Source organism: Larus michahellis, chromosome 12 (assembly GCF_964199755.1).
Source record: "Larus michahellis chromosome 12, bLarMic1.1, whole genome shotgun sequence".
Lineage (NCBI taxonomy): Eukaryota > Metazoa > Chordata > Aves > Charadriiformes > Laridae > Larus > Larus michahellis.
The window spans coordinates 2140386-2162229 of record NC_133907.1 but is presented as its reverse complement, the minus strand read 5'-3'; the positions used below and the strand labels follow the sequence as shown (position 1 = coordinate 2162229).

Below are 21844 nucleotides of genomic sequence, written 5' to 3'. Positions count from 1 at the left end.
CAAAATGCAGCTGAACTTGCGATGGCTACCATTCCCGTCGTGCTGGGAGGCTAACGCAGGCACGCCAGCGCACCCGGCACCTGGGCAGACACGGTGGGCCCCGGGGGCACAGACGCCTCCGCACACATTGGGCTCAGAACCATCCTCCCAAGGAGTTCAAGAATGATCTTGAAAACAGGGGAAGTTCTGCTGCCGAACTCCCCATCTAATTAGAAAAAAATCTGTTTCACCTTAGGGAAAAAGGTAGATTTCATCAGACAAATGGCTTGCTAAATGCGGGGAGAGTTAAAACACTAGTATTTTAAAAATGGTAGTCCTGAAGCAATACAGATAATTATGCATAAGAAAATATGTGTTGAAAATGTGGGAGTTAATGAAACAGAACTCTTCATATGTAGCCTCACAACACTTGCAAATTATTATTATTTTTTTATAATTAGTTTTTAGATTACCTGGGAATGAAAGCAGCAAGGACAACACTCAACAGTGACAGAGATGCTGCAAAGACTTCGTTCTGTTTAGGACTGCAGCAAACCTGACGCTGTATAAACGCACCCCTGTAGAATGCAGCACACCCGTATCGGACAAGATGCCCACGTCCTCCTGGGTGAAAAAGCCCAGAGACCAGGGATGGTGCCTTCCAGCTCCACCGACACCCCTGACCCCAGCTGAAGAGTTAAGCTACTAAGCTGAGCGAAGGAAAACTCTACAGCAGGTGTCAGACCCATGCGAAGGTGGCCAAGCTCGACAGTTCAGATCCAAGCCCACGCCGCAGCCACGGCTTTTCCAGCACTCAGAATAAGCCTGGCTCCAAGCCTGTCTTTCCTTTCAATTGGAGACACGGCTACATGAAGCGGCACAAATTCATCGACTTCCCTGAAACTTGCAACAGCCGAGACTTTGCACTCTGTTTTTCTTCAGGAAGCTGGCCTCATTTTTTCCAGTTTCTAGGATTGCCCATTCCTACTGTAAGCATCTGCACTAGTGTTTGGGTCATTGCCTTGTACATGGTGTATTTATAAATTCTTTGTAAAGGGTTTTTAAATGAACAATTGATGGTTCAATACATCACCAGTCCATTGCTATTGAGGCCGAAGGATCCAAAGGTTGTTTACAGCCATGACTTAAAATGTTCTCCGTCCCCTTCTGCTGTTCTGCTAACAAAGGTTTTCTATCACTCGTTATTCCTGTCTATAAGGTCTTGTAACAACCTTATCAGTTATTCACTCTCTATAAACTACATCTTCCTGTAACCTTCAGAGTGTGAATATGCTCATTTACATGTGGATGTCACTAGTTCAAGGTTTCCGTAAGGAGCAGACAGGGCTGGAAATCCTGCGGGGCGTACGAGGCAGACCTACCCCCTCACCTTTGCCAAGGTGAGAATTCAGTTTTCCGAATTCACGGTGACCGGCAGGTTAGGTTCATTATGAGGGGGCACGTGATTTGTTATTACGGAGGACAAAATCGTTTTCATCTTACGGTTCTGACTGAGAGTCTCTGATAGTAGACACCACAGTGGCTCCACCCAGAGCGTTGTGTATTGTATTATTGACTACACTGTGATAACCTGGCACCGCTGAAACAATACCATCAGGGCTGAGATGACACACACCGTCTCTCAAATATGCCTTTTTCAAAACCACCGCTCTTCATGTTTTCCTAGGCACAACAAACAAAATAATTGTTCTTGTTCACGGAGGATAAAATAATTTTCCTTCAGATCTTCTTTTACCCAGGGGAAATCTCTTTTTCCACCCAACTAAAGAGGTAATCTATTTTCTTTATCCTTCCACCCCAGTCCAGAAGCTGTGTCAACATGGTTAACTGGATACCTGATAAAGCTGACAGAATGTGCATCTCCGACGGCGCAGTTTGGAATATGGTGTCAGTGGAAGTGACCCGTACCGTTCCACTGACATTACCGCATCCCCGGGAACGGCTATTACGGTGCCGACAGATGCGGCTAATGCTGATACAAAGCAATCCACGGAACAACCTTTCGCAACCACTCCAGCAGAGAAGTAACGCGTAGAGGCACGAAGTGTTTGAAATTTTGCAGGGCTATCGTGCAAGGTGCAACACATTTTTTCAGCAATTTGTGGGACTGTAGCTGCTGTGCAATTACGCTGCGCAATACCGGGGCTAGGATTTATATCAAAACATAATGGCCAATTACACACTAAGTATTCTGCAGGTAGAGCATTTTATGAACTAGGATAGCGTGAGGCATCGCTTTTGAGTGTAATTAATCTTAATTAATTTCCTCATATTTAATATTAGCCTATCTGCATATTTAAAAACCAATCTGACACCCCCCCATCATACTGCCTGAACATCTCCTAGTGATTTAAAATGAAAAACAACTATACCAATTATTGCATGTTTAGCTGCGGTAATGATTCTTAAATTAGTAATTTCCCAAGACGTGCTAATGTAGCGATTGGCTTCTCATGGTTTTGGGGGGTTCAGTCCGCACATAAATTTGCAGGGATTTAATAAGCAGCGTGAAGTCGCACCACTCTAAACAAATGACTCTGACTTTGGGTCCGAAAAGGACATCGGTTTAATGATGCTCTGCATCGGTGTGGCTGATGTAGCAAGGGCGGGTTACGCTAAAGGACAGCGGGCACCAAGGCAGCCTCTCCGTGCACACACACGATTGCTCCGGCAGAGACTCCCGCTCCGAGTCGAGCCCGAGCACCTCTGTGCAGCCCCTCGGTCCCCACTGAGACCGGGACCAGCCCAAACTGGGACCTGGGCTCTGATTTTGAACAAAAAGCCCCGGGTCTTCTCCAAGCTGCACGTCCCTTCTTGAGCCCAGCGATTCTGGTACAGTTTTGCTTTGAGCTTGTGAACCTCGATAAGCCTCAAAATGTGTTATGCTTACATGGTAGGAAGCTCTCTCTTCCCTGTCCATCGGGCGAGTCACATACATCCTGCCGGACACGGGGTCAATGCTGAAGACTTCCATCGGTGGCTGGTCGGCTCCCACTCCAGTGATGCTGTATCTGATATGGATCTCTTTGTCCTTATCGGAACGAATCTGGATGGAATAACAAAGACAGCAATCGATAAGTTTTGGACAAAAGCCATACGGATGTTTAAACAACTTTAAAGATCTGAGCCTGAAAGCTGCATAAATGTACTACTGCTGTCAATTTTGACAGGGGAGCTGTACGCCAAAGGTTTGGGGAAAAGCCAGGAAAAGCGTATTCCAGATATTTTCAGCTATTTTTCTCCTCTTTTATTCATGACAATTCTCTAGGAATCATTGAAATTCTGACTTTTTGCCTTAGATGCGGGAGAATCTATATGCACAAAAAAATGCTGTTTCCATGTTATTGAAACCTTCGGCTCCTTAAAGTGTCCAAATCGTTCAGCCGTACCCGCAGTCTCCCAGCCATTAATCACTTCTGAAAACGGTGTCTGCAGGCTCCCCCGTCATGTCCTGGGTCCCTGTGACTGTGCACACAGATATTCCCATCGAATTTGGAGAAGGGGACTGTTTGGTCCCTCTTTCTCCAGCCCTGCCGGCTCGACAAGGGGAGGCCGGGAATGCCCGCTGGGACGTTACCATTCCCTGTGCCTGTTTGGTGAGGAAAGGTGTGTTTGGCACGTTGCTTTTGAAACACCTTCCCACCCATACCCCGAGAACAGCACCGCAAACCGAATACAGCAAGAGGAGCTACATGAACCCTGGATACAGAGCTGAGAAAATAAAGAAGGGAGGTTAATATGTTGTCCTAGCAACCCTGACTATCTCTTTAAACCCAAATTAAATTTTCTGATCAAATGCTGAAAGAAGTTCTTGCAACAGCATGACTATTCCTGAAAGAAAGTGCAAGGTACAAATAAATTACCACCCCCCGCACCATCGCAAACTGTCTTGGCAGTGTAAAAGCGACGTGCATAAATTTTTCTCTAACAGGTCTATGAATACAACAAAGTAGTGGGTAGATAATAGAAATCTCGTAGCTGAGTGCATGTCAGCATCTCCGCTCCGGCAGCCGCACGCTCGGAAGAGCCTGAGTGGGCTCAGTGGGATGCAGGAGGCCCCGCACCCCCAAAAGCGCCCCGGTTTGGGGAGCGACGGTGGATTCCCAGGGAAGAGGAGGCTTTGCTGGTCAGGCGAAGGAACCGGGCTGGGGCTGTGGGCTGCTCTCGCGCTCCTCCCGCACACGACCTACCGCCGTGCCCTCCTCTCCCGAGGCGGGAGGCGGACAAGAAGCCGAACGCGTCAGTGCAGAATAACATCAGATCCCCTGGCTCCGCGGATCTCCTCTGATGCCTTTGTCCAGATCATTACCAAGTTTGTACACTATTTTCTTTGTACTGCCTCCACCAAATAGTCTGCTCCCGTTAACGGCTAATAATGTCAGTTATTACGAGACACTGCCAGGATTGATTCGTGCTGCACCTCCACTGCTGGAGCTGAAGGTCAGGGAAGAGAGACAGTTTCATCTGTCTTTTCTCTACAGGATTCACTGCTTGTTTAGGCTATTAGTACCAAGGAAAACTGATTGGACTGACACGGGCATAACCACTTAAAAGAGGTACCGGGGACATTGTGAAAGTGTCCTCACGCTGCACACAAAGGTTTAGAGGGGTTTTTGTGTGCCCAGTGGGTATTTGTAATAGCCACCCGAGTAGACAGGTATGAATCCAACTTTCATTAGCAAATCCATGGGTGAGAAAGAGTATATTAAAATCAAGCTTTGTTTGCGCAACTGTGGTTTTAATGACAGCAACTGACTTAACAGTTCAATAACTGAAGCCCCCAGTCCCCATTTTTAGAAAGTCAGCTCTCACCCCGCCAGGCGGAAAGGGCTGAAAATTGAATTTATGTGAACATCTGTGCAAACGTCTAGCTCGAGTCAGGGAGTTCAAGCTCCAACCCACTACGTACACGTTTACAGCTGGGCTTCAGGTAAGTGAAAATGGAGGAAGCCGTGGCTGGGCCTCTACCTTCGAGACGGCGTGTGGTTCCCGTTTAGAAATTAAACAGGGTAACGTGGGACGCACAGTTGCGTGTCTGCCTCTATCAACGTGTGCCTGCACAGCTCCAAAGGACCTGTAAGGTGTCAGGATCAAACCAGCCCTTCACCCTTAACGGTTTTCTTTAACAAAGGCGGAAGACAAAAAAAACCAAACCCAAAACGCAAACCCAAGATATCTGCACTTTTCCTGCCTCTCTGCGGCCAGAAGCACGGAGCCGGGAGGGTGTCCCTATCCCTGTCCCTGTCCCCAGCTCGGCCCGACGGCGGCTGTAGCTCAAGCAAAGCCCCGAACAGCAAACCAGGGTCCCTCCGAGGAACCACAACGGCAGCGATTCTAACCTGAATCACGGAAGGGGAGAGTCTCTTAGTTCTTCGTGGACGTTTTCCTGCTCTATTTCTTGTTGCACAGAGTGCCCAGATCCCGTTGTGAGAGAAGCATTAGAAATGCATAGAGAGAGCCAGAAACAGGGAAAAGGAGGCTGGATTTAAATATTCAGTGCTAACGGCGCTATATTTTATTTTCAGGAAATGCAGATAAACAGAAGCTCTCTACGAAAGCTATGTACAGTTTAATAAAGTGTATGCTATAGGATGTCCTTGCAGCACTTATTAGCATTAATAGGGTCTAAGCTGTCTGTATGTAAATCATTGCAGATCTAGGAGATGAAATATATCATAAGACGCACATGACTTACCCAATTATGCTAAGAAAAATCCATGAGCTAATTGTACTGCATCGAGCAAAACAAAGACGGGGGAAAACATGTTGCAAATCTTCAGCAATGACTCATTATTTGTTGTTAATTGCCACCATCCAACAATGGCTTGCCTGTTACCTGTATTTAATTCCATTTCCAGTAAGAACACAGGGACATGAAGTGTTCAGGAAAAAAATATCACGTAAGGAGTAGCACTTGTCACAGAAAGTTGCAAAGCCCGTTGACAATGAAGCATAGTACGTATTACTACCAGGGAGATATTCATCGCACAAAGGCACATGCTTTTTATATTGGAACATGTAATTTTAGCAATCTTAATGAGATTTAAAAAAAAAAAAAAGAAAGATTTTTTTTTTACAGTAATCCAGTAACATTTTGACCAAAGGCTTCATTTGCATAATTCCCAGGGTGCAATTTAGTAAATCTTGTTGAGAAGTTAAGAACATTATCTGAATACAATGTAAGGTTTACTTCTTTTGTTGAAACCATTCCTGGAGCAGTTTACCATAATAATAATAATAATAATGAAAAAACCTCTATTCCCAAGGAGCTCACTAGATCTGGAGAAAAAAATTACTGGTTGGGGGAATTTAATGGCTCAGGAAAGAGTTGCTTTTTCATTCATTTATGCCTGGGAAGCGAGAAGATGATAACATATCCGTATGATAATCTTCTGACTGGAGAACATACACATGAATTTTTTTTTTCCATTTCTCTTTCCTTTTATAATGCAGCCGAAAGTTATGCAGGTTCTGGACCACAGAACAGATGGCAGAAGGATAGTTTTCCTTAGCTGCACTTCTGCATTTTTTACTCAGAGAACCCTCAGAGCTTTGAGCTTCTCCAGCGCCAGGCACGGTACAACCCTGCATAGGATGACGTGAGCAAGATGAACGATGCAAGATGAACGATGACGGCTGAGGACTGTCGTAAGAGGAATTTGCTTGTAAAGCAGCTTTGACTCCCTAAAACACTCCTCTGGGATGGGCTGTATGTTGGTGATGGAAAATGCCCCCGATCAAAAGGCAGTTTACGGTGGCAGATGGGATCCCCTGATCCTATTCAATCTCATGAACGCAGGTGAAATTGTCTCCACAGGAATGTTGGGGTGCCGGGCATCCTCCCCCATGCTGACAGATGCAAATGGACCCTCTGGGAACTGGGGGACCGGGCACCAAAGCCACAGAGGGACCCTGCAGCAGCGCCGGGTACCAAACCCGCATTGCCAGACCTCCGCCTGGCTGCGGCCGGCGAGGACACAGCAGCCTGCCGGCCCCCCGGGGGCCACAGGGGCACCTGAGCTGGGAGCACTGACGCTCCATCCCAAACGGAGCACAAGGGCTGCCGCCAAAGTCCACAACTCGCAACCAGCCTGGCTCTGCTCTCATTTCTATAGAGCAATCCCAGGACCAGGAGAAATCACTGCGATTTCACAGATGGGTATTTTCCACTGCAGGTTCTGATATAATAACTAAAATGCGTGAAAATGAACATTGCAACTCTTGAGATGCTAAAGAGCTACGCCCTTCAGAGCTGCTTTCTCCTTCGTAGCAATCTCGCATTCAGACGGGCTTGGAAAGCAGCCTGTGGTTGTGACACAGCACTGCATCCCGCTTTTGCAGACAAAATCTTAGGGTTCGTGCGTCTCCATCAGGATTTACTGGGCAGCTAAACTGTTCCTGCAAGTTTTACTGGTAAGCAAAATTTCAGCTGATGAGCTCCTTTGAGGTACCGGATTTTATCACCCTGTTTTGCTCCTGTTGATCCATATCCTTCTTGTGCTTTTAGCACTTCCATCTCTCGCTGCAGGGTACTGAATTTACGAGCCCCCTCATCCCTGCAGATGACAAGAAGAACCAGAGATCCGCGTAACCCTCCCGTGCCAGGAGCAGAGGCAATGCGGACTAAGGAAAGCTGTATAGTCAGCAGATTGGAGGGCACCTGTGAGTCCATAAATTACACAGTTTTTGGAGCACGACATCGCCAGAAAAAAGTGACCCAATGGAGATTGTTTCGGTGTCAGCAAAGGAAATGCCTGGAAGCCTAGGAACCCGGGTGTGTAAGGAAAGGCTGGGCAAACAAGGACAAGTGAGCCCACAGAAGAGCAGACGGGGCTGTAACGAGTACTCCTGTACCTAACCAACCATCAGAGGATTTCACTGAGCCCGCCGCGGCCTGGGTTCTGCCCATCACCGTGCGATGGGATACCTGAGTGCCTGGGAATGGATCTGGAGAAAGCAAAGCAGGCCAGCTATACTCCGGTGCCTTTTCTACCCACAGAGCAAACCAGAAAATAAATTTCCTTTGAAGTTCTCCAACTTGTTCTATAACGTATGGAGTTAAGAATGCTCTTCAAAAAACACTTAGTTTCCCAAATCTCCCACAGAATACTACGCAACATTTGCACTAACATGACCTGGGGAGACTTAGACTTGATTTTTTTGTTTTATAAAACCCATTATAATTACTAATGAACACATAAAATAATGTAAATGATAAGCAGTAAGTATCTTTTATTATTAAGCTCTTAGCTATTTTGCCCATTAAGAAAACCAAATTAAAATAATTGAAGACTATAATCTGTCATGCATTCAAAATGCTCCACAGAAATTCAGACAGGCAAACATATTCAAAGTCTTCAAATGAGCACACTTAAGAGTCAGTCTAAGCATTCCAGGATTGGCTCATTAATTTTAGTGGAAATATTTTAATTCAGCTACTCTTACTGCTTATTGAAATCCTTGCTAAGGACCGACTTATTTATTTTTAACTGAATCTGCAATATGTTTAAGACTCATTTGTATAAAAGTTCTTAACTCTTATTTCACAGTTGTTTTACAAGCCAGTAAAGAGACGCGTCTCTAGCCCTCTATTTTCAAACAAATTCCTGTGTGTTGCTAAAAGAATCGCATATGGTTTCAATAAATAGATGCAAAAGTCAAATGGACAGAGAAAAATTAAGACAGATTTGGAGACCCAGCCAGGTTAAGGTGATATTTATGAACCTCTGTCCCCTTGTATCACACTCACCAATGATCCCAAAAGAAAAAAAAAAAACAAAACAGAAAATCCTCTAAAACGCCTCAGCCATCTTCAGAGAAAACCATCTACTCTGCACCTTGCAAAGCAGGTGCTTTGGCACGGCAAGGGCAGATACCGTGAGTAACAGGAACGTCTCCCCTGACCGCGACGCGGGGCCAAACAGCAGCCCGCAAGGCTTTACGCACTGCCGCACAGAACGACCATGGCTGAGCTCACTTTCCCGTGGTGGCAGTATTTGCAAACGAGTTTAAGCAGGAAAAGATCTCTATTGGCAAAGAAAGAAAGGATGGAAACGCACATGTGTAATTGTGGATTTCTTGCTTCCCTCAATGGGGACTGGTTTCATCTCATACAGAACTTTCTAAAAACTTTGTGTCTGGTCTAAGACAGGCAGATAAACAGAAGACAAGAAAGCCTTTCCAGACTGAAATCCATCCTCCTGCCTTGAACGCTTAAGTACGCACCGGTTTTCCTGGAAGAAGCGGTTTTCTCTTTCCACATATTGTAGAGAGAGAACCAAGGATTATGCTTAAGACTAGACACCTAATTTTTCCATGGTTGAGATTCACTGTGATGAATGCCATTCTTCCTGCAGATACAAACAGCATTTAGATACTATCATTACTACTATGCAAGAGTTTAAGTTTCTTCCTCTTTAAAATACAAATCCAAAGCCACACTATAGAAACACTCCCTTTGTCCCAATGGCTGGATGTCTCTCACGTCAGGTTAAATCTTCCTCTGCTCCAGTTGAAATCTGTGCAAAGTGATTTATAATGTATTTATTTTGATGATAAACCACAGTAAAACTTGTATGCCAGAGAGATTAGAGCTGTCATTTAAGTTATTGACGCAACTGACGACGCAGCCTGCATTACGGAAAGAAATGGAAGTGCAAAACCTTGGAACCCGGAAGAGGAGAAGCCCCACGCGCGCCCCCTCGCGCTCTTGCCGCCCGCAGAGGAGCCTCCCCCGGCGGCTCCCCGCTGCCCACCCGCCGGAGCTGGGCTCCTCTGCGCCGACCCTGAGCGCCTGGGCTGAGGCGCTTCACCACACGTTCCGCTGCTGAAAGCTTCCAGCATTTCCCAGGTCCTTCGGCATTGCCGTGTCTCCCCGCGTCCGAGGGCTGTTCTCCAGCGCAGCAGCTCCCTTCAGGCCAGTCAGTCCCTGTGGATACATTTCTCCGGAGCTTTTCCTATGCCCGCCAGTAGCTTTGATAGTCTTCACTCCCTCTCTCCCTTCCAAGTTTTTTTGAATTGTTTACCAGGATTTTTCTCCTCTACCTGGATGAAAACGTAACATTAAGCAGATGGAGGACAGGAGAATATAAATCAGACTCAACAAGGAGACCGTAATGCAGCGGGAAAGAAGAGTTTCTGTCCGTGATTCTGGCCAGTAACTGTGCATGACCCCATGCATAAATACGGGATGAAAATGAACTTGTCAGACTCTTGGTCCACTTCAAAACTACCATTATTCTGCTTGGGATAGAGGCAAAATAGCAATACCTTTGCCTAGGAAATGGAATTTCATACATGATGGACGAGCCACTACCAGCACAGGATACCTGTTACGCAGCAGCGCAACCAGGCCCAGAATCTGCTGCATTTTAAAACTTTGCTTTCCTGCCTGCTGAAACAGCAAAGAATTTATGTTTTAGCATCAGTTGTCCGGACAGAAGACGACTGAGGTCTGCCGGATTTGCAGGGCCACTCTGCTCTCTGCGGAACTCGCCAGTTGGGCCAAAGTTTTCGAGCGGTGACTTGGAACTGACCGCGGCTGAGATGATGGCAGCCCTGCCAGGTCTCTGTCTTCACCAGGGAAAACTCAGTAAATTGCAATTTGTTGTGTGGTCTTCATGATTAAATAATTAAGCAATTTTCATTACTTGCTGTTATGAAGGTCAAGAAGCTAATGTGCCTGTATCAGGAACTGGCCAACGCTAATGGATCTTCCACATCTAATGGTAATTGATACGGCAGAGTAGTTTCTAGAGCAACATGTGCCTTTCTTCAGACCTTTTGCAGCCGGTTCCGTTTTTAAGCACTCCACTGTGGAAACACTTCAGACCGTAGCAAGCTGAGCGAGAGGGAGAAGAGCTGCTCTGATGGGAAGAGAAGATTATTATGGATCAGCAGAATATCACCACGTGACAAACGTCTTATCACCGCCAGAACATTGATAGCGGAAAGAACAAAACTCGGTTTTACTACTCTTTTTCTTATCTCTCTTACAAGAGAGCAGATCCTTCAGCGCGGTGACTGAAGGCATCCCAGTGGAGATGCTGCTATCGGGTGAATTTTGGCCCTGAAGAACCGAGGCTGGTTCACACTGTGCAAGATGCAAGTGGCTGATATTAACTCACTGGGATTGGAACCAGATGCACGAGCCCTGCTCTGCTGCAGGGGATGCTCCCTGACAAAAGGTCAAAGAAAATACCTCCGAGAGTTCAAAACACATTGTTCTTATTCCTGTGCTCGAGGAGTCGTGACAGGCAAGAGAAGATCATCCTTCATAATCTATTTATGAAGGGCTACGCACTGTTACCCTTATGCAGGGCACCATCCTGTAGCACTTTCTTGCAGCTGACCCACTGCTGTCCGCTATGGCTATGGCCACGCGAAGACTGAGGCAAGAAAAACAGATCACGGTGGCGGGACTTCGTCCTCATTTCTTTTTGAAGTATGTCTGTCCTGAAGCCTTAAGTCACGTCTGCCACAAAACCAACCAGCAAAGAGAACCCGGCACCTTTCTGGGTAAACCCGAGCAGGAAACCTGAGTGCTCAGTGCAGAAGATAAACAAGGGCAGCAAATCCTGACCCACACGGGAGCCACCGGATCACTGTAACTAACGACCGAAGCCCTCAGCTAGCATAAATCACTGGCTTCAAACAGAGGCATGCTAATTTATTTCAGCTGAAAATCTGCTCCATGGCATTTAAAAATTAAGCTGCACAGCAGAAGAACAAGTGAAGAACGATCTTTGTAGAATGGCAGGCAGCAACTGAACACGAGCAGGGTTCCTCTCGGTGGGACAGTGAGCTCGGACACAGGGAAAAAGCATTCAGTGGGGAACACGCACGCTTGTGTCCTCATGAAGGGAGTTTTTCCCAGACTCAAGGGATAGAACTGGTCTTAGTATGACCTTTGCTTTTGTAACGAGCTCTGGCTTTCCCAATCATACATAGCCACGTGTTGAATTCACATTTTGCACGACACCTGCGGATATTACTGATCTTGGAGAGGTGATGCCGTGGCATGATTGCGAATGCTGGTCTCAGCAGAAAATTAAGCTTTTGGACCTGTCTGCAAATAGCTAACAATAGGAAACAACAATAAAACCCTCTAGTGCGTATATTTCGGAGAACAAAATCTGCTGAGGCTCATGTTTGAGACAGTACTTTGGGATGCTTTTAGAGCAGGATTTAAAGCTCTGCAGTTCTCAAAGTCTCTCTAATAAGTTTAATTATCGGAAAAGCAAACCGACTAGTTTGTTCTTTAGGGTAGATTACGTGGCACAGCACGTACGGAAGTTACTTCAATGGTCAGAAAAGGGAAACACCAACTGTGAGGGGGCACAAAAAAGTTCTGCCGATGCACTACAGGAGCAACGCTACCAGGCATCACTGCAGGTCTAGACTCGATGATCCTTATGGGTCCCTTCCAACTTGAGATACTCGATGATTCTACGATTTATTGTCCACTGAACAAAGCCAGCGTGAGATGATTTTAGTCCTAGGACTCATCCTCACGTTACGCAGACAAAACATTGGATCCTCTATAGCTTTTCCCTGAAGGCCAAATTCTACCTGTGGACGGCCACACACGCTTCCTTCTGCAACAGGGAAGAGCAGCTGAGCAGGACACCCGCGAGGTGCTGAGGGTGTCCTCAGACCCAAACACCCCTCCTTTCTGCAAACCTGCTGCCTGCACTAGGGACGGGAGACTGCCTTCAAGGAAAGTTCAAACCTAGCTGAACTCGGCTCATTTGGAACAAATTCACAGGGTCGAATTTTTGGCAAGCTTTTCTTTCCTTAACTGTACCTCTGTGCGGGTTAGATCTGAGACCCCTGCTCACTTTGTCTTGAATTCACGTTAGACCTATTCACGTGGCTCACTGACGTGCTTCCCGTCCCCACTCCTTTAACACAAGAGGCAGACGGGCCCGCTTGAGGACCATACATTTAAAAAAAAAAAAAAAAAGGCAGTTATTTCTGACATGTTTTAGAGTCTTTTTACATCTCACCTTCATTTATGGCATGTTCTGGTTTTGAATTTAACCCCCCAAAGCCAGCAAGAGTCCTCAGAAGTCACAGACACAACCAAAACCTCCTGCCCTTTGAAAACAGGACGAACAACGACCGCCTTCGCTAGACACCTCTTGGCAGAAGGTGCAACGCGCAGACGCCCGAAGGAGCGGGTCAGCAGCCACAATCCCGAAAGGGTACCTGCAGCCGAGCTCGCGCCAGCCCCCCAGTGCCGGCGCAGTGAGAGGGGCTGTGTGTGGGGACGCTGCACACGCCGCCCCAACCCCCCAGGTGACCCCCACCGCAGGGCAGCCCGGGGCTCCATCAACCCTCCAAAGGCCATTTCTAGGATCTCAAGATGCTCACAACGAGAAGTATTCCTACCACTAATAATTTACAGGGGGGACACATTAATTTGCTGCTGCTGCCGTTTGCCTCCCCAAGCCCTCCCCCGCTGGGTGGGAGGCGCGAACCACCGACACAGAATTTCTGCGCAGACCCGCAGCTTGGGGGACTTGGTGGAGCCCAGCCTGACCTGGGATGCTAGTGCTCCACTGCCTTTTTAATTGCAGACACTCCGACAGACATACTGAATTTCTTGGTTAATTTTTTTTTTTCCCCCAGTATTATTAATTGATAATTTAATTTCCGATCTGGTGAATTACATGCAATTCCTTCACCATCAGTTAAATGACAAGTTTCGAGCAGAATAGTTTAGGTAAGCAGATTGTCAGTGCTTATGGCTGTAAGACATAATTATGTACAGCCAACTGTGTAACGCGCTTGAAAAAATTATAAGCCTATGCACAGAAATTAAAATTATTTCAAGATGAAGTTGTACAAATACAGCTGCAAAAAGCTGCAAAATCCTATTAATTTATTCCAACTGTAGTGCGTAGTGCAGCGGGGTTTCAGCCCCTGCCGCCCTGCCCAAGAAAGTTTAACTATAACACGCAGGGAATCAAAGGCTAGATGTTTAAATCTAAACATGGCTCCAGAAAACTATTTCAGCTATTATTTATGTACTCATAAACTTCTGGGCATCAGCTGGTAACTTGGCATGACGACTCCTCCGCGTGTCACGGCAAACATTAAACGCTAAATTACCATATGTCAGCTTAGGGTCGTTAATAATTCTACCACATCTTGGACAACTTGAAGGCTTTTCTGAAACTGCTGTCAAATCGAATCTTTCCTTCGATCAATAAAGCAGCACAATGAAATACGCCATTTGTGGTGTCTGAAAGAATAGATTAGCAAAGTACTGTAAATGCAACTGGCAGGGTCTAACTCCGTTTCTTACCCGGAGATCCCCAATACGCGTATCAATGCCTCCAACGAGGCGACCCACGCGAGGGAACGGCACGTATCTGTACCTCTCCTTTCTATTTCGGTGACGGGCACTTCTGGTTTGCCACCAACCCCCCCGGCCGACCCCAGAGCTGCGTGTTACCTGCACATCTACCAGGCAGCAGTTAATTACGGCAGCAGTGTTTGTTCCGCACCGCTGGGTCTATCAATCGCAGCCGGAGGAGTAAAATCGAGAAAGACTGCAAGCATAGAGAACCCATCCGACCTTCCGCTTGTTTTCCAAGCTGTGTAATAGAGATATCTCTGGCAATACTGAGAGTAAGGACCATCAGCAAGCTCTGAGAACACCAAATAAAGTAGGAAATGCAGAAATCTGCGCACTGGGCTTTGTTTAAAGGGGCATTACCAACCCCAAACCGCACTTGTGCTGCCACTTGTACTCTCAGTCAAGTACAGCGACAACTAACGCACGCTGCTACAGGGGTAAAACCCACTGGAAGGAAACGTTATTTCCTCTGTGCGTGTGACGGCATCGACGGCACATTTCGAGACACTCAACACCAGCAAATCAGGGCCAGATCCTCAGAGCAACTGAGCTCCTGCTAAAGCACCTGAAACTGAAGTCAAATTATTTCTAAGGCTCGCAGCAGATTTTGCCATGAATCTAGAGAAAATCTGGCCCTGGCTTCCCATAGTGCAGCCACAGGTCGTTTGTAGCCCCTATATGAGCCCTGGGAGGGATTTTTACTTAACGCAAACTGAAAGCAAAGGTGTTGCATCACAAACCCCTTCTCCGCACAGCACCCAGCCTGGTCCCCCCTCCCGCGGGCAGCCCTCCGGGAACCAGGCTGGGAAACCCGGCTCTGGTTTCTTATTTGTAAGCACAGATGAAATCCCAGCTCTTCCAACATTCCTGTGTTTTCTCGTGCTCTTTGGCCCGTTCACTATATCCACTGTCGTGTCGGATTGTATAGCTCAGCTGTAAGTCAGAAATACGCCCTTCGGGTCTTACAGATCCACCCCATCCAGTGCACACCTCTTCCTAACGCCTTGTTGGAGACGGATGACAGCAGGAGTGGACCTGAAACACAGCAGTCCCCAATGAACTTTCCAGCCAGCAGCACTGAGTGAGGGAAAACCATTTCTTATAGAACATTTTTTTTTGAGCATTTTGGGTTTTTTTGTAATTCAGGTCACTCAGCCCTCTGTCGCCAACAGATTTAGCCGTAGCGGTTGTTCTCAGGCTGCAGGGCCCTGAGAAAGTGATGTGAAAGTCACTGGTGGCAGGAAATTGCCTTCATAATACTCTCAATTTAAAAAAGTTGATAATGACGCAGGGAATAGGCCCTGTGGGAACCGGGAGGGTTGAAAATAATCCACCAGTGAAAGAATTGGGAACTGCTGACTCTCGGCTTTTAATTGGGATGGAATTACAGGTCATCTTCCTCTATCAATCCCATCCGTACTCAAAAGGTGATAGTAAAAAGGAACAGATCATTATTATTTCATACAGTATCTTTTTTTTATCAGAGGAAATTAAAAGAAAACAGTCTGTCGCATACCAAAATCAGGCGGCTGCTTTATAAGCCCTGCCTTGCTCTCCAAGCTAGTGTAAATCAGCATGGCCTCTTTGAGTTCAGTGGCTTTACACCGATTTCCACTGGCTGACAAGCTGACCCAGTATTTCTGTGGTGATTAGAGTGGGATATCGCTTCATGTTTATTTCTAGGAAAGCTCAAAGTTGGTTCTTGTGCCTTTGAGAAGCTGGATGTATGCGGGGGAATGATGTTTCTTCAAACTCTAAATCTTCAGGGCTTTTTTTTTTCCTTTTTAATAAGAAGCAGGAGGAAGATTTCCTGACCCTCTGAACTATCCCTGGTTTAGAATACGCTACATGGCATGCCTGTAAACAGAAGAAGAAAGCTCTTATGTGAAACTTCTTAAACTGCAGAGGATGACGGACAGCAAATGGGCTGCAAGCCAAGGAACATGACAATTAGCACAGAGAAAGTTTTCAGGGTTTATTCCATCAGTCAGCACTTAAGGAGGCTTTGAAGGGGAAAAAGCATCCTTTTATATATTAATCCACTACTTCTGCACTTTCCCCCTGTTCCACGGATTTAGTGCTTAGCTGCTAAATATCTATATGCAGAGCTTTATTAAGAGGAGTTGGTTTACTTTTTGAAAGATTCCACATCCATTAGTTTATAGAGAGAAAAAAGGCAAACTCATTTCGCCTGATGCAATATCCAGAGTTTAAATGACGATTTACTCTTCCCCAGCTTCCACTACTTAAAGATGGGGATGAGAGAAGAGCTGCATTTCTCGCAGTGTTATTTCTGGTCCTCACCTTACTAAAGAGTCGGGCTGTGCTACCGCTGATAAAGGAACTCAGTGGGAAAATCCCCCCCCATTTCACCCCCTTCCTGTTCCGTCTTGGCAGACTTTGTATCTGCAGAGGCACCTTACTGTTCCAAGAGAAAATATTTTCTTTTTTTCTTTAAAAAGAAAAAGTTCTCTCAAGCAAGAAGTTGGGCAACAGCAGGGGACAATGCCATGCCATTATTAATTAGCAAATTCCAAATGAATCATAGTTTGTGCCTAGCGGGGTATGCTTGAAAACCATGTGAACTTTTAAAATGCTGTGTTGAGCATAATAGTCGCAGCTTATTTTTATATATATTTTTAATAGGACTAACAAAGAGTTGCTGTGGAAGGGCATCTTATTTATTCCCTCCATGGCCCTGTTCCCAGGCGTTTGTGCTCTTGCCCATCTCTTTATTTGGAGGATGACACCCCCCTTCGCTCATCCCTTTTGGTTCGAGGCCACTACTGGGCGACAGGATTTTTCCTCTAATTAAGAGATGGCATGTGTGGTTGTCCACGCCGCGCCCTGAATCACCTAGCAGGGGGTGCACTGTGACATGCCACACTTGTCATTTCCATGGCTCTTTGATCCCGAGTCCCCAGGACTCCACAATTTGCCTTCCTGGCAGAAGCGTCCTGCTGCATCCAGGGCTCCCACCGCGCCGCAGGTCGGGGCTTTCATGCACCCAGCTCCCGGCCTCAGCGTGGGACCCAGAACCGAGGAGGGGCTACATATGGCAGCAACTGCAGCGACAGACCCTGATCTTAATTTCAAGATTATTTAGGTTGTGGTTGAGCCCCGGCACCTGCCTGTGCAAGGCTCATCAATTCTCTTTGATTTGGAAGACTCTGTACATCTGTGTCAGACTGTGAACTTCAATTTCAGTGCAGAGCTCCATTGCTGTTTTTCCTCCCTTTCACTCCTATATCAAGGTTAAAAGACACAGGAGCTGAGAAAAGAAGTTGGTGCACCAGCACGGGGTAAGAGGAGTGGGAGGCTGTGAGCATTCATTCAGGTAGCACCCAAGGAGCAAAAGACGCCCTTGGAGACCCGAGAAACACCAGCACTTCAGCTCCGACCTTCAGGGGGGCGGTGAATAAGCAACAGGTCAGACCGAGAGCAGCTTCAACCACCTGATCCCAGTTCCCTCAAAAAGCCTCGGATGTCACTATAGAAAGGTTTCACTGGCCACTTGAGTGGGCGGCAGAAAGACGTCCTGAGAGCCAGGACGTGGCCAGACCAAGCCACAGCCGAGTGGGACACGGCGCCGGCGACTCGGCCTTGGAGGGGAGGTTGGATGAGACACCCCAGGCGTCCCTTCTGCCAGGGGAGACCAGCCCCACCTTCCAGGGGAGAAGCTCTTTCAAGGTGGGCAGAGACACGGAAAGACACTGAAATTTTTAAAGGATTATGGTCTAAACACAAAGAATGTTCCAGAGCAGTAAGAACACTCATACAATGAAACTTTATTATTTTTTTTCTAGGCGTGTGTACTTCTCGAACCTGCTAAAGGAGGACCAGTCCCAGGGAGCGTTACGAACCCTGTTGGCTGGGAGGAGGGAAGAAAAAAAAACAAACAGGAAAACAAAGAAAATCCAATCCCTCCTCATGGTGTACCAGGACAACCCCGCTGCAAGCAGAAAGCAGGCTGCGGGAGGATTCAGCCGCTCAAATTCACATCACACCGCGTGGGTTTAACTTAACTCAAACCTGTCCACCGTGGTGTAGCAAGAATGGCGATAACTGTGAGATTCACGTGTCTCCTTACGCTTCCCCTCACCCTGGCAAACAGAACTGACTGTGCACAGAAACGCTGGGGGCTATCGCAACCTAAAGAACAGCTGCAGCGCCCACTGGGATCCAGAACACTCAGAGCTATTTTAATCAAATTACTATTGATTAGGGACAAACTAGAGTCTATTGAAGTTAATGGACAGATTTCCATCAACTTCAAAGGGCTCTGGAATAGCCTGTAACACAGAAAACAAGCAAGTATCAAAATGAGAAAATGCATTTCAGTCTAACCTTAATTGCACGAGATGAAAGAACTGTTTCAGAAGAAACTTTTTGAAACTGTTCTGCCCGAGACAAACATCAAACATCTCAAATGGTCCAAATCCAGCGAAGCTACCCACAAACATGGAGAGAGCCTGAGAACGGCAGCACGGCCAGCCATGGGTACCAGACGCCTACAGACAGGTATATTAGCTCTGCTGACAGCCAGAGAAGACCTTTACCAGCTTAAGTAGGAAAAAAAATTTGCAATTTTGTGCGTGTGTAGATATATATACTAATTTAGTTTCACTCTACACTTAAATTTATTTTCTTTAAGGAGAGGACATTTTGCTTTTCCTTTTTTCCTAGAAAAATCTTACTGGTTAATTCCTCCCTACAAATACATCACTCGTCCTTTTGTCTTCACAGGACCTAATCATCTTCTCTGAGGGATGAATACAAAATCATGACACAAGCACTTTCTTTAAACTAGCCTCTCTCTTACTGCCTAGAACATTTCATTGTCTTTAAAGCTATGTATTTATGTGACAGCCAGACATCCATTAAAACCCACAAATCTTAAGGCCTAAGAGGTATAAAAGGGATTTCTTCTTTTAGATTTTATAAGGGAAAAATCAGGCCTGAATACTGGGGGCTTGAGACTTTACTGATCTTCGCAATATTAGGTTCTTCCCAGAGTTGGTGTAATTAAGTACCGAATCTGTGGAAGAAATAAGTTTTCCTCCTATTAAGGAAGCTAAACGGAGAGTGCACTCTAAAAGGCTTGCAGGGACCAGCAGCACCATATTGTTCCCCTCTCCGGCATTACATGTCCTCAGCTTTCATTCGTTCAAGAGGTTTAGCAGGTAAACAGATAAATCCCACTTGAAGTCGCTTGTGCCCTACTCAAATGGCAGCGGAGGCTGTCCTGGCCTTCTTGATCACACAATAGCTGAGAAAATTTGAGGTGATAGTTGGAGGAAGGAAGATTTTGGGTTTAAATGATCTATCTTGTCTAGTTCCTTCGTACACCAACATTCACTAGGACGTTTTGTTCAAAGGCTATCAGAATAAGTATCAGAAATCTGCCCATACATGTCATTTTTTCTGATGAATGGATGAAGATCCCAAGACCACCATTACCACCAGGAGAAGAATGCAAACATCTAACAAACATCTAGCTACCAGAGCCCTGATTGCCAGGTCTCCTGGCAGAAAAGGTGGCAGAACATTGTCCAGCAAAGGCTCCAGGCCCAAGGCTTTCCAGGCAAACCCTTCCTTCATAAAAACCCTTTGAGAAGTCGAAATGCAAAACCCAGCAGTAGTTGCTGGGACCTCTTTCTCCAGCTATGCCGCCATTTCAAACCGCGATGTTCAACCAGGGGAGATGCTGTTTATCACTTTCCAGCTCAGTGGTCACCTGGGTGGTCATCTCAGAGTGTGCGACTGGAGCATTGGCCAAAGAGCACATACCTCCACGCTGCTTCGCATAACCACCACTGGGATCGAAAGCTATGGTTCAAGCACCTCTTCATGTCCTATTATCTGTGGATCACTGACAGGGTTGATTATAACAGTTTGACACGACTCCAAAGGAGCCGTTATGGTCTATTGTATCAATAGGTACCTAGGGAGCCTTTAATCCGCAGATGCATGTGTAATAACAGCATACTAAAAACATAGTATTTCTTTTTTCTTAAAAGTTGCTACTGCTAAAGCAGCAGAAAGAACCAAAAGTAATGTTCATTGTAAAAATAAAAGCCCTGTCATTTTTCACATGACAAAAGCACAAAAAAAGTCTGAAACCCAAGATTTTTCCCCTTTCAGTTGTAATATAAAAATGATCCGAAATGCTTACGCCGGGAGTCAATTTGGAATGACTTGTTTTCCTGCTGAGCTATAATCTTGGTCAGCGGGAACGCTACTGATGTGACTCAAGCTGCACTGCTGCTGTAGAGCGAAGGAAAGAAGGGGTGAACTGTCATAATTCTGAAATTAGCAGAAATGGGTTTTGTGTGTATGATGTGTGAAAGTATGAAAATAAGCATGGGGGAAATTGTTTGTGTCCCTTGGAAACGGGTAGATGGATTTGATTAAGAAAAGTCTACTTCCATGTTAGGTTCTCATGGGGTTCCCGGATACTGCCGAGACAGGCGTGGTGCGAAGGCGCACGTACAAAGATACTGTTTTAGCAACAAAATTGGAACGATACACAGAATAGACAGTTATCACTTACGAAGTCACAGGCTCTTGTGTTTTTCAGAGCAGATTCTTTCCAAACACTTACTTGTTCTGTGAGGTCTATGAGATGCCATATACCTAGAGCACAGAGTCATTCAAATTTGTTTTCCTTGAAAACGCTGTTAAAAATTATTTACTTAATAAAGAATTCTGTTTACAAGAAACAAGTTAGGAGGCGCTCTGGAAACATCTGATTGCTCATTCGTTAAGCCGTAGCTTTTTGCAGATACAAAATTGGTTTCAAAAAAGGGTATAAGGTACACAAACATCCACCACCTCTGTCGAGAACACCACCGACTGTTCAATCCTATTCCTACTTTGTCCCGGCAGAGAAACACACCCACAAGAAGTTTTGCAAAAGAATAAACATCCATTATGCCAGCCATTGAACCCTTACTGGGTCTTAATGTTTCCAGTGACAGCTGTGACAGAAGAGTGCCAGCACCTCCGGAGAATTTTAATGGAAAATTCTCGAATGTAGAACTGCCCTCTGTGACTTGGTGCTTCAGCCCCTGGGTCTTCAGGGGAAAAGAGGCCGGGTTACAAACCCCACGCCATAAACAAACATTTGACAGTTAGCTTCGAAACGTTATTTAAATAAAGACTTCTGTTGGAGTTATTAATGCTTTTAATATGGATTCTCCTCTCCTCTTCTCTTTTTATTACTTTGTGTGTCTTTCTGGTTATTTAAAGAGTTGTGAAAAGAGCTGGTCAGCACTTCAGAGCTCCCACTGCTCATCAGCGACAGATGCCGACCATAAAGCTAAAGCCAACACAAAAACAACCCCAACCCAGAATCCTTTTTTCTTCTCTCAGGGGAGGGAAGGCAAACACGTCCATACCTCCCCGTCCTCCCCGTCCTGCTCCTCCAGCGTCCTACTGGAGAGGACACCGAGCCAGCACAGAGCTCGCTGCCTTGGT

The 21844-nt window shown here is 46.1% G+C and overlaps 1 protein-coding gene across 4 annotated transcripts in view; it reads right to left on the bottom strand.

Moving 5' to 3' along the window:
* The window catches only part of CDH4 (cadherin 4), a 455155-nt gene that overhangs the window by 102592 nt on the left and 330719 nt on the right, over positions 1-21844 (bottom strand). For all 4 annotated transcript variants that reach the window (XM_074604741.1, XM_074604743.1, XM_074604744.1 and 1 more), the window contains one exon: positions 2891-3046. In XM_074604741.1, the coding sequence (XP_074460842.1) occupies positions 2891-3046 (156 nt within the window). The remainder of the gene's footprint in view (positions 1-2890; positions 3047-21844) is intronic.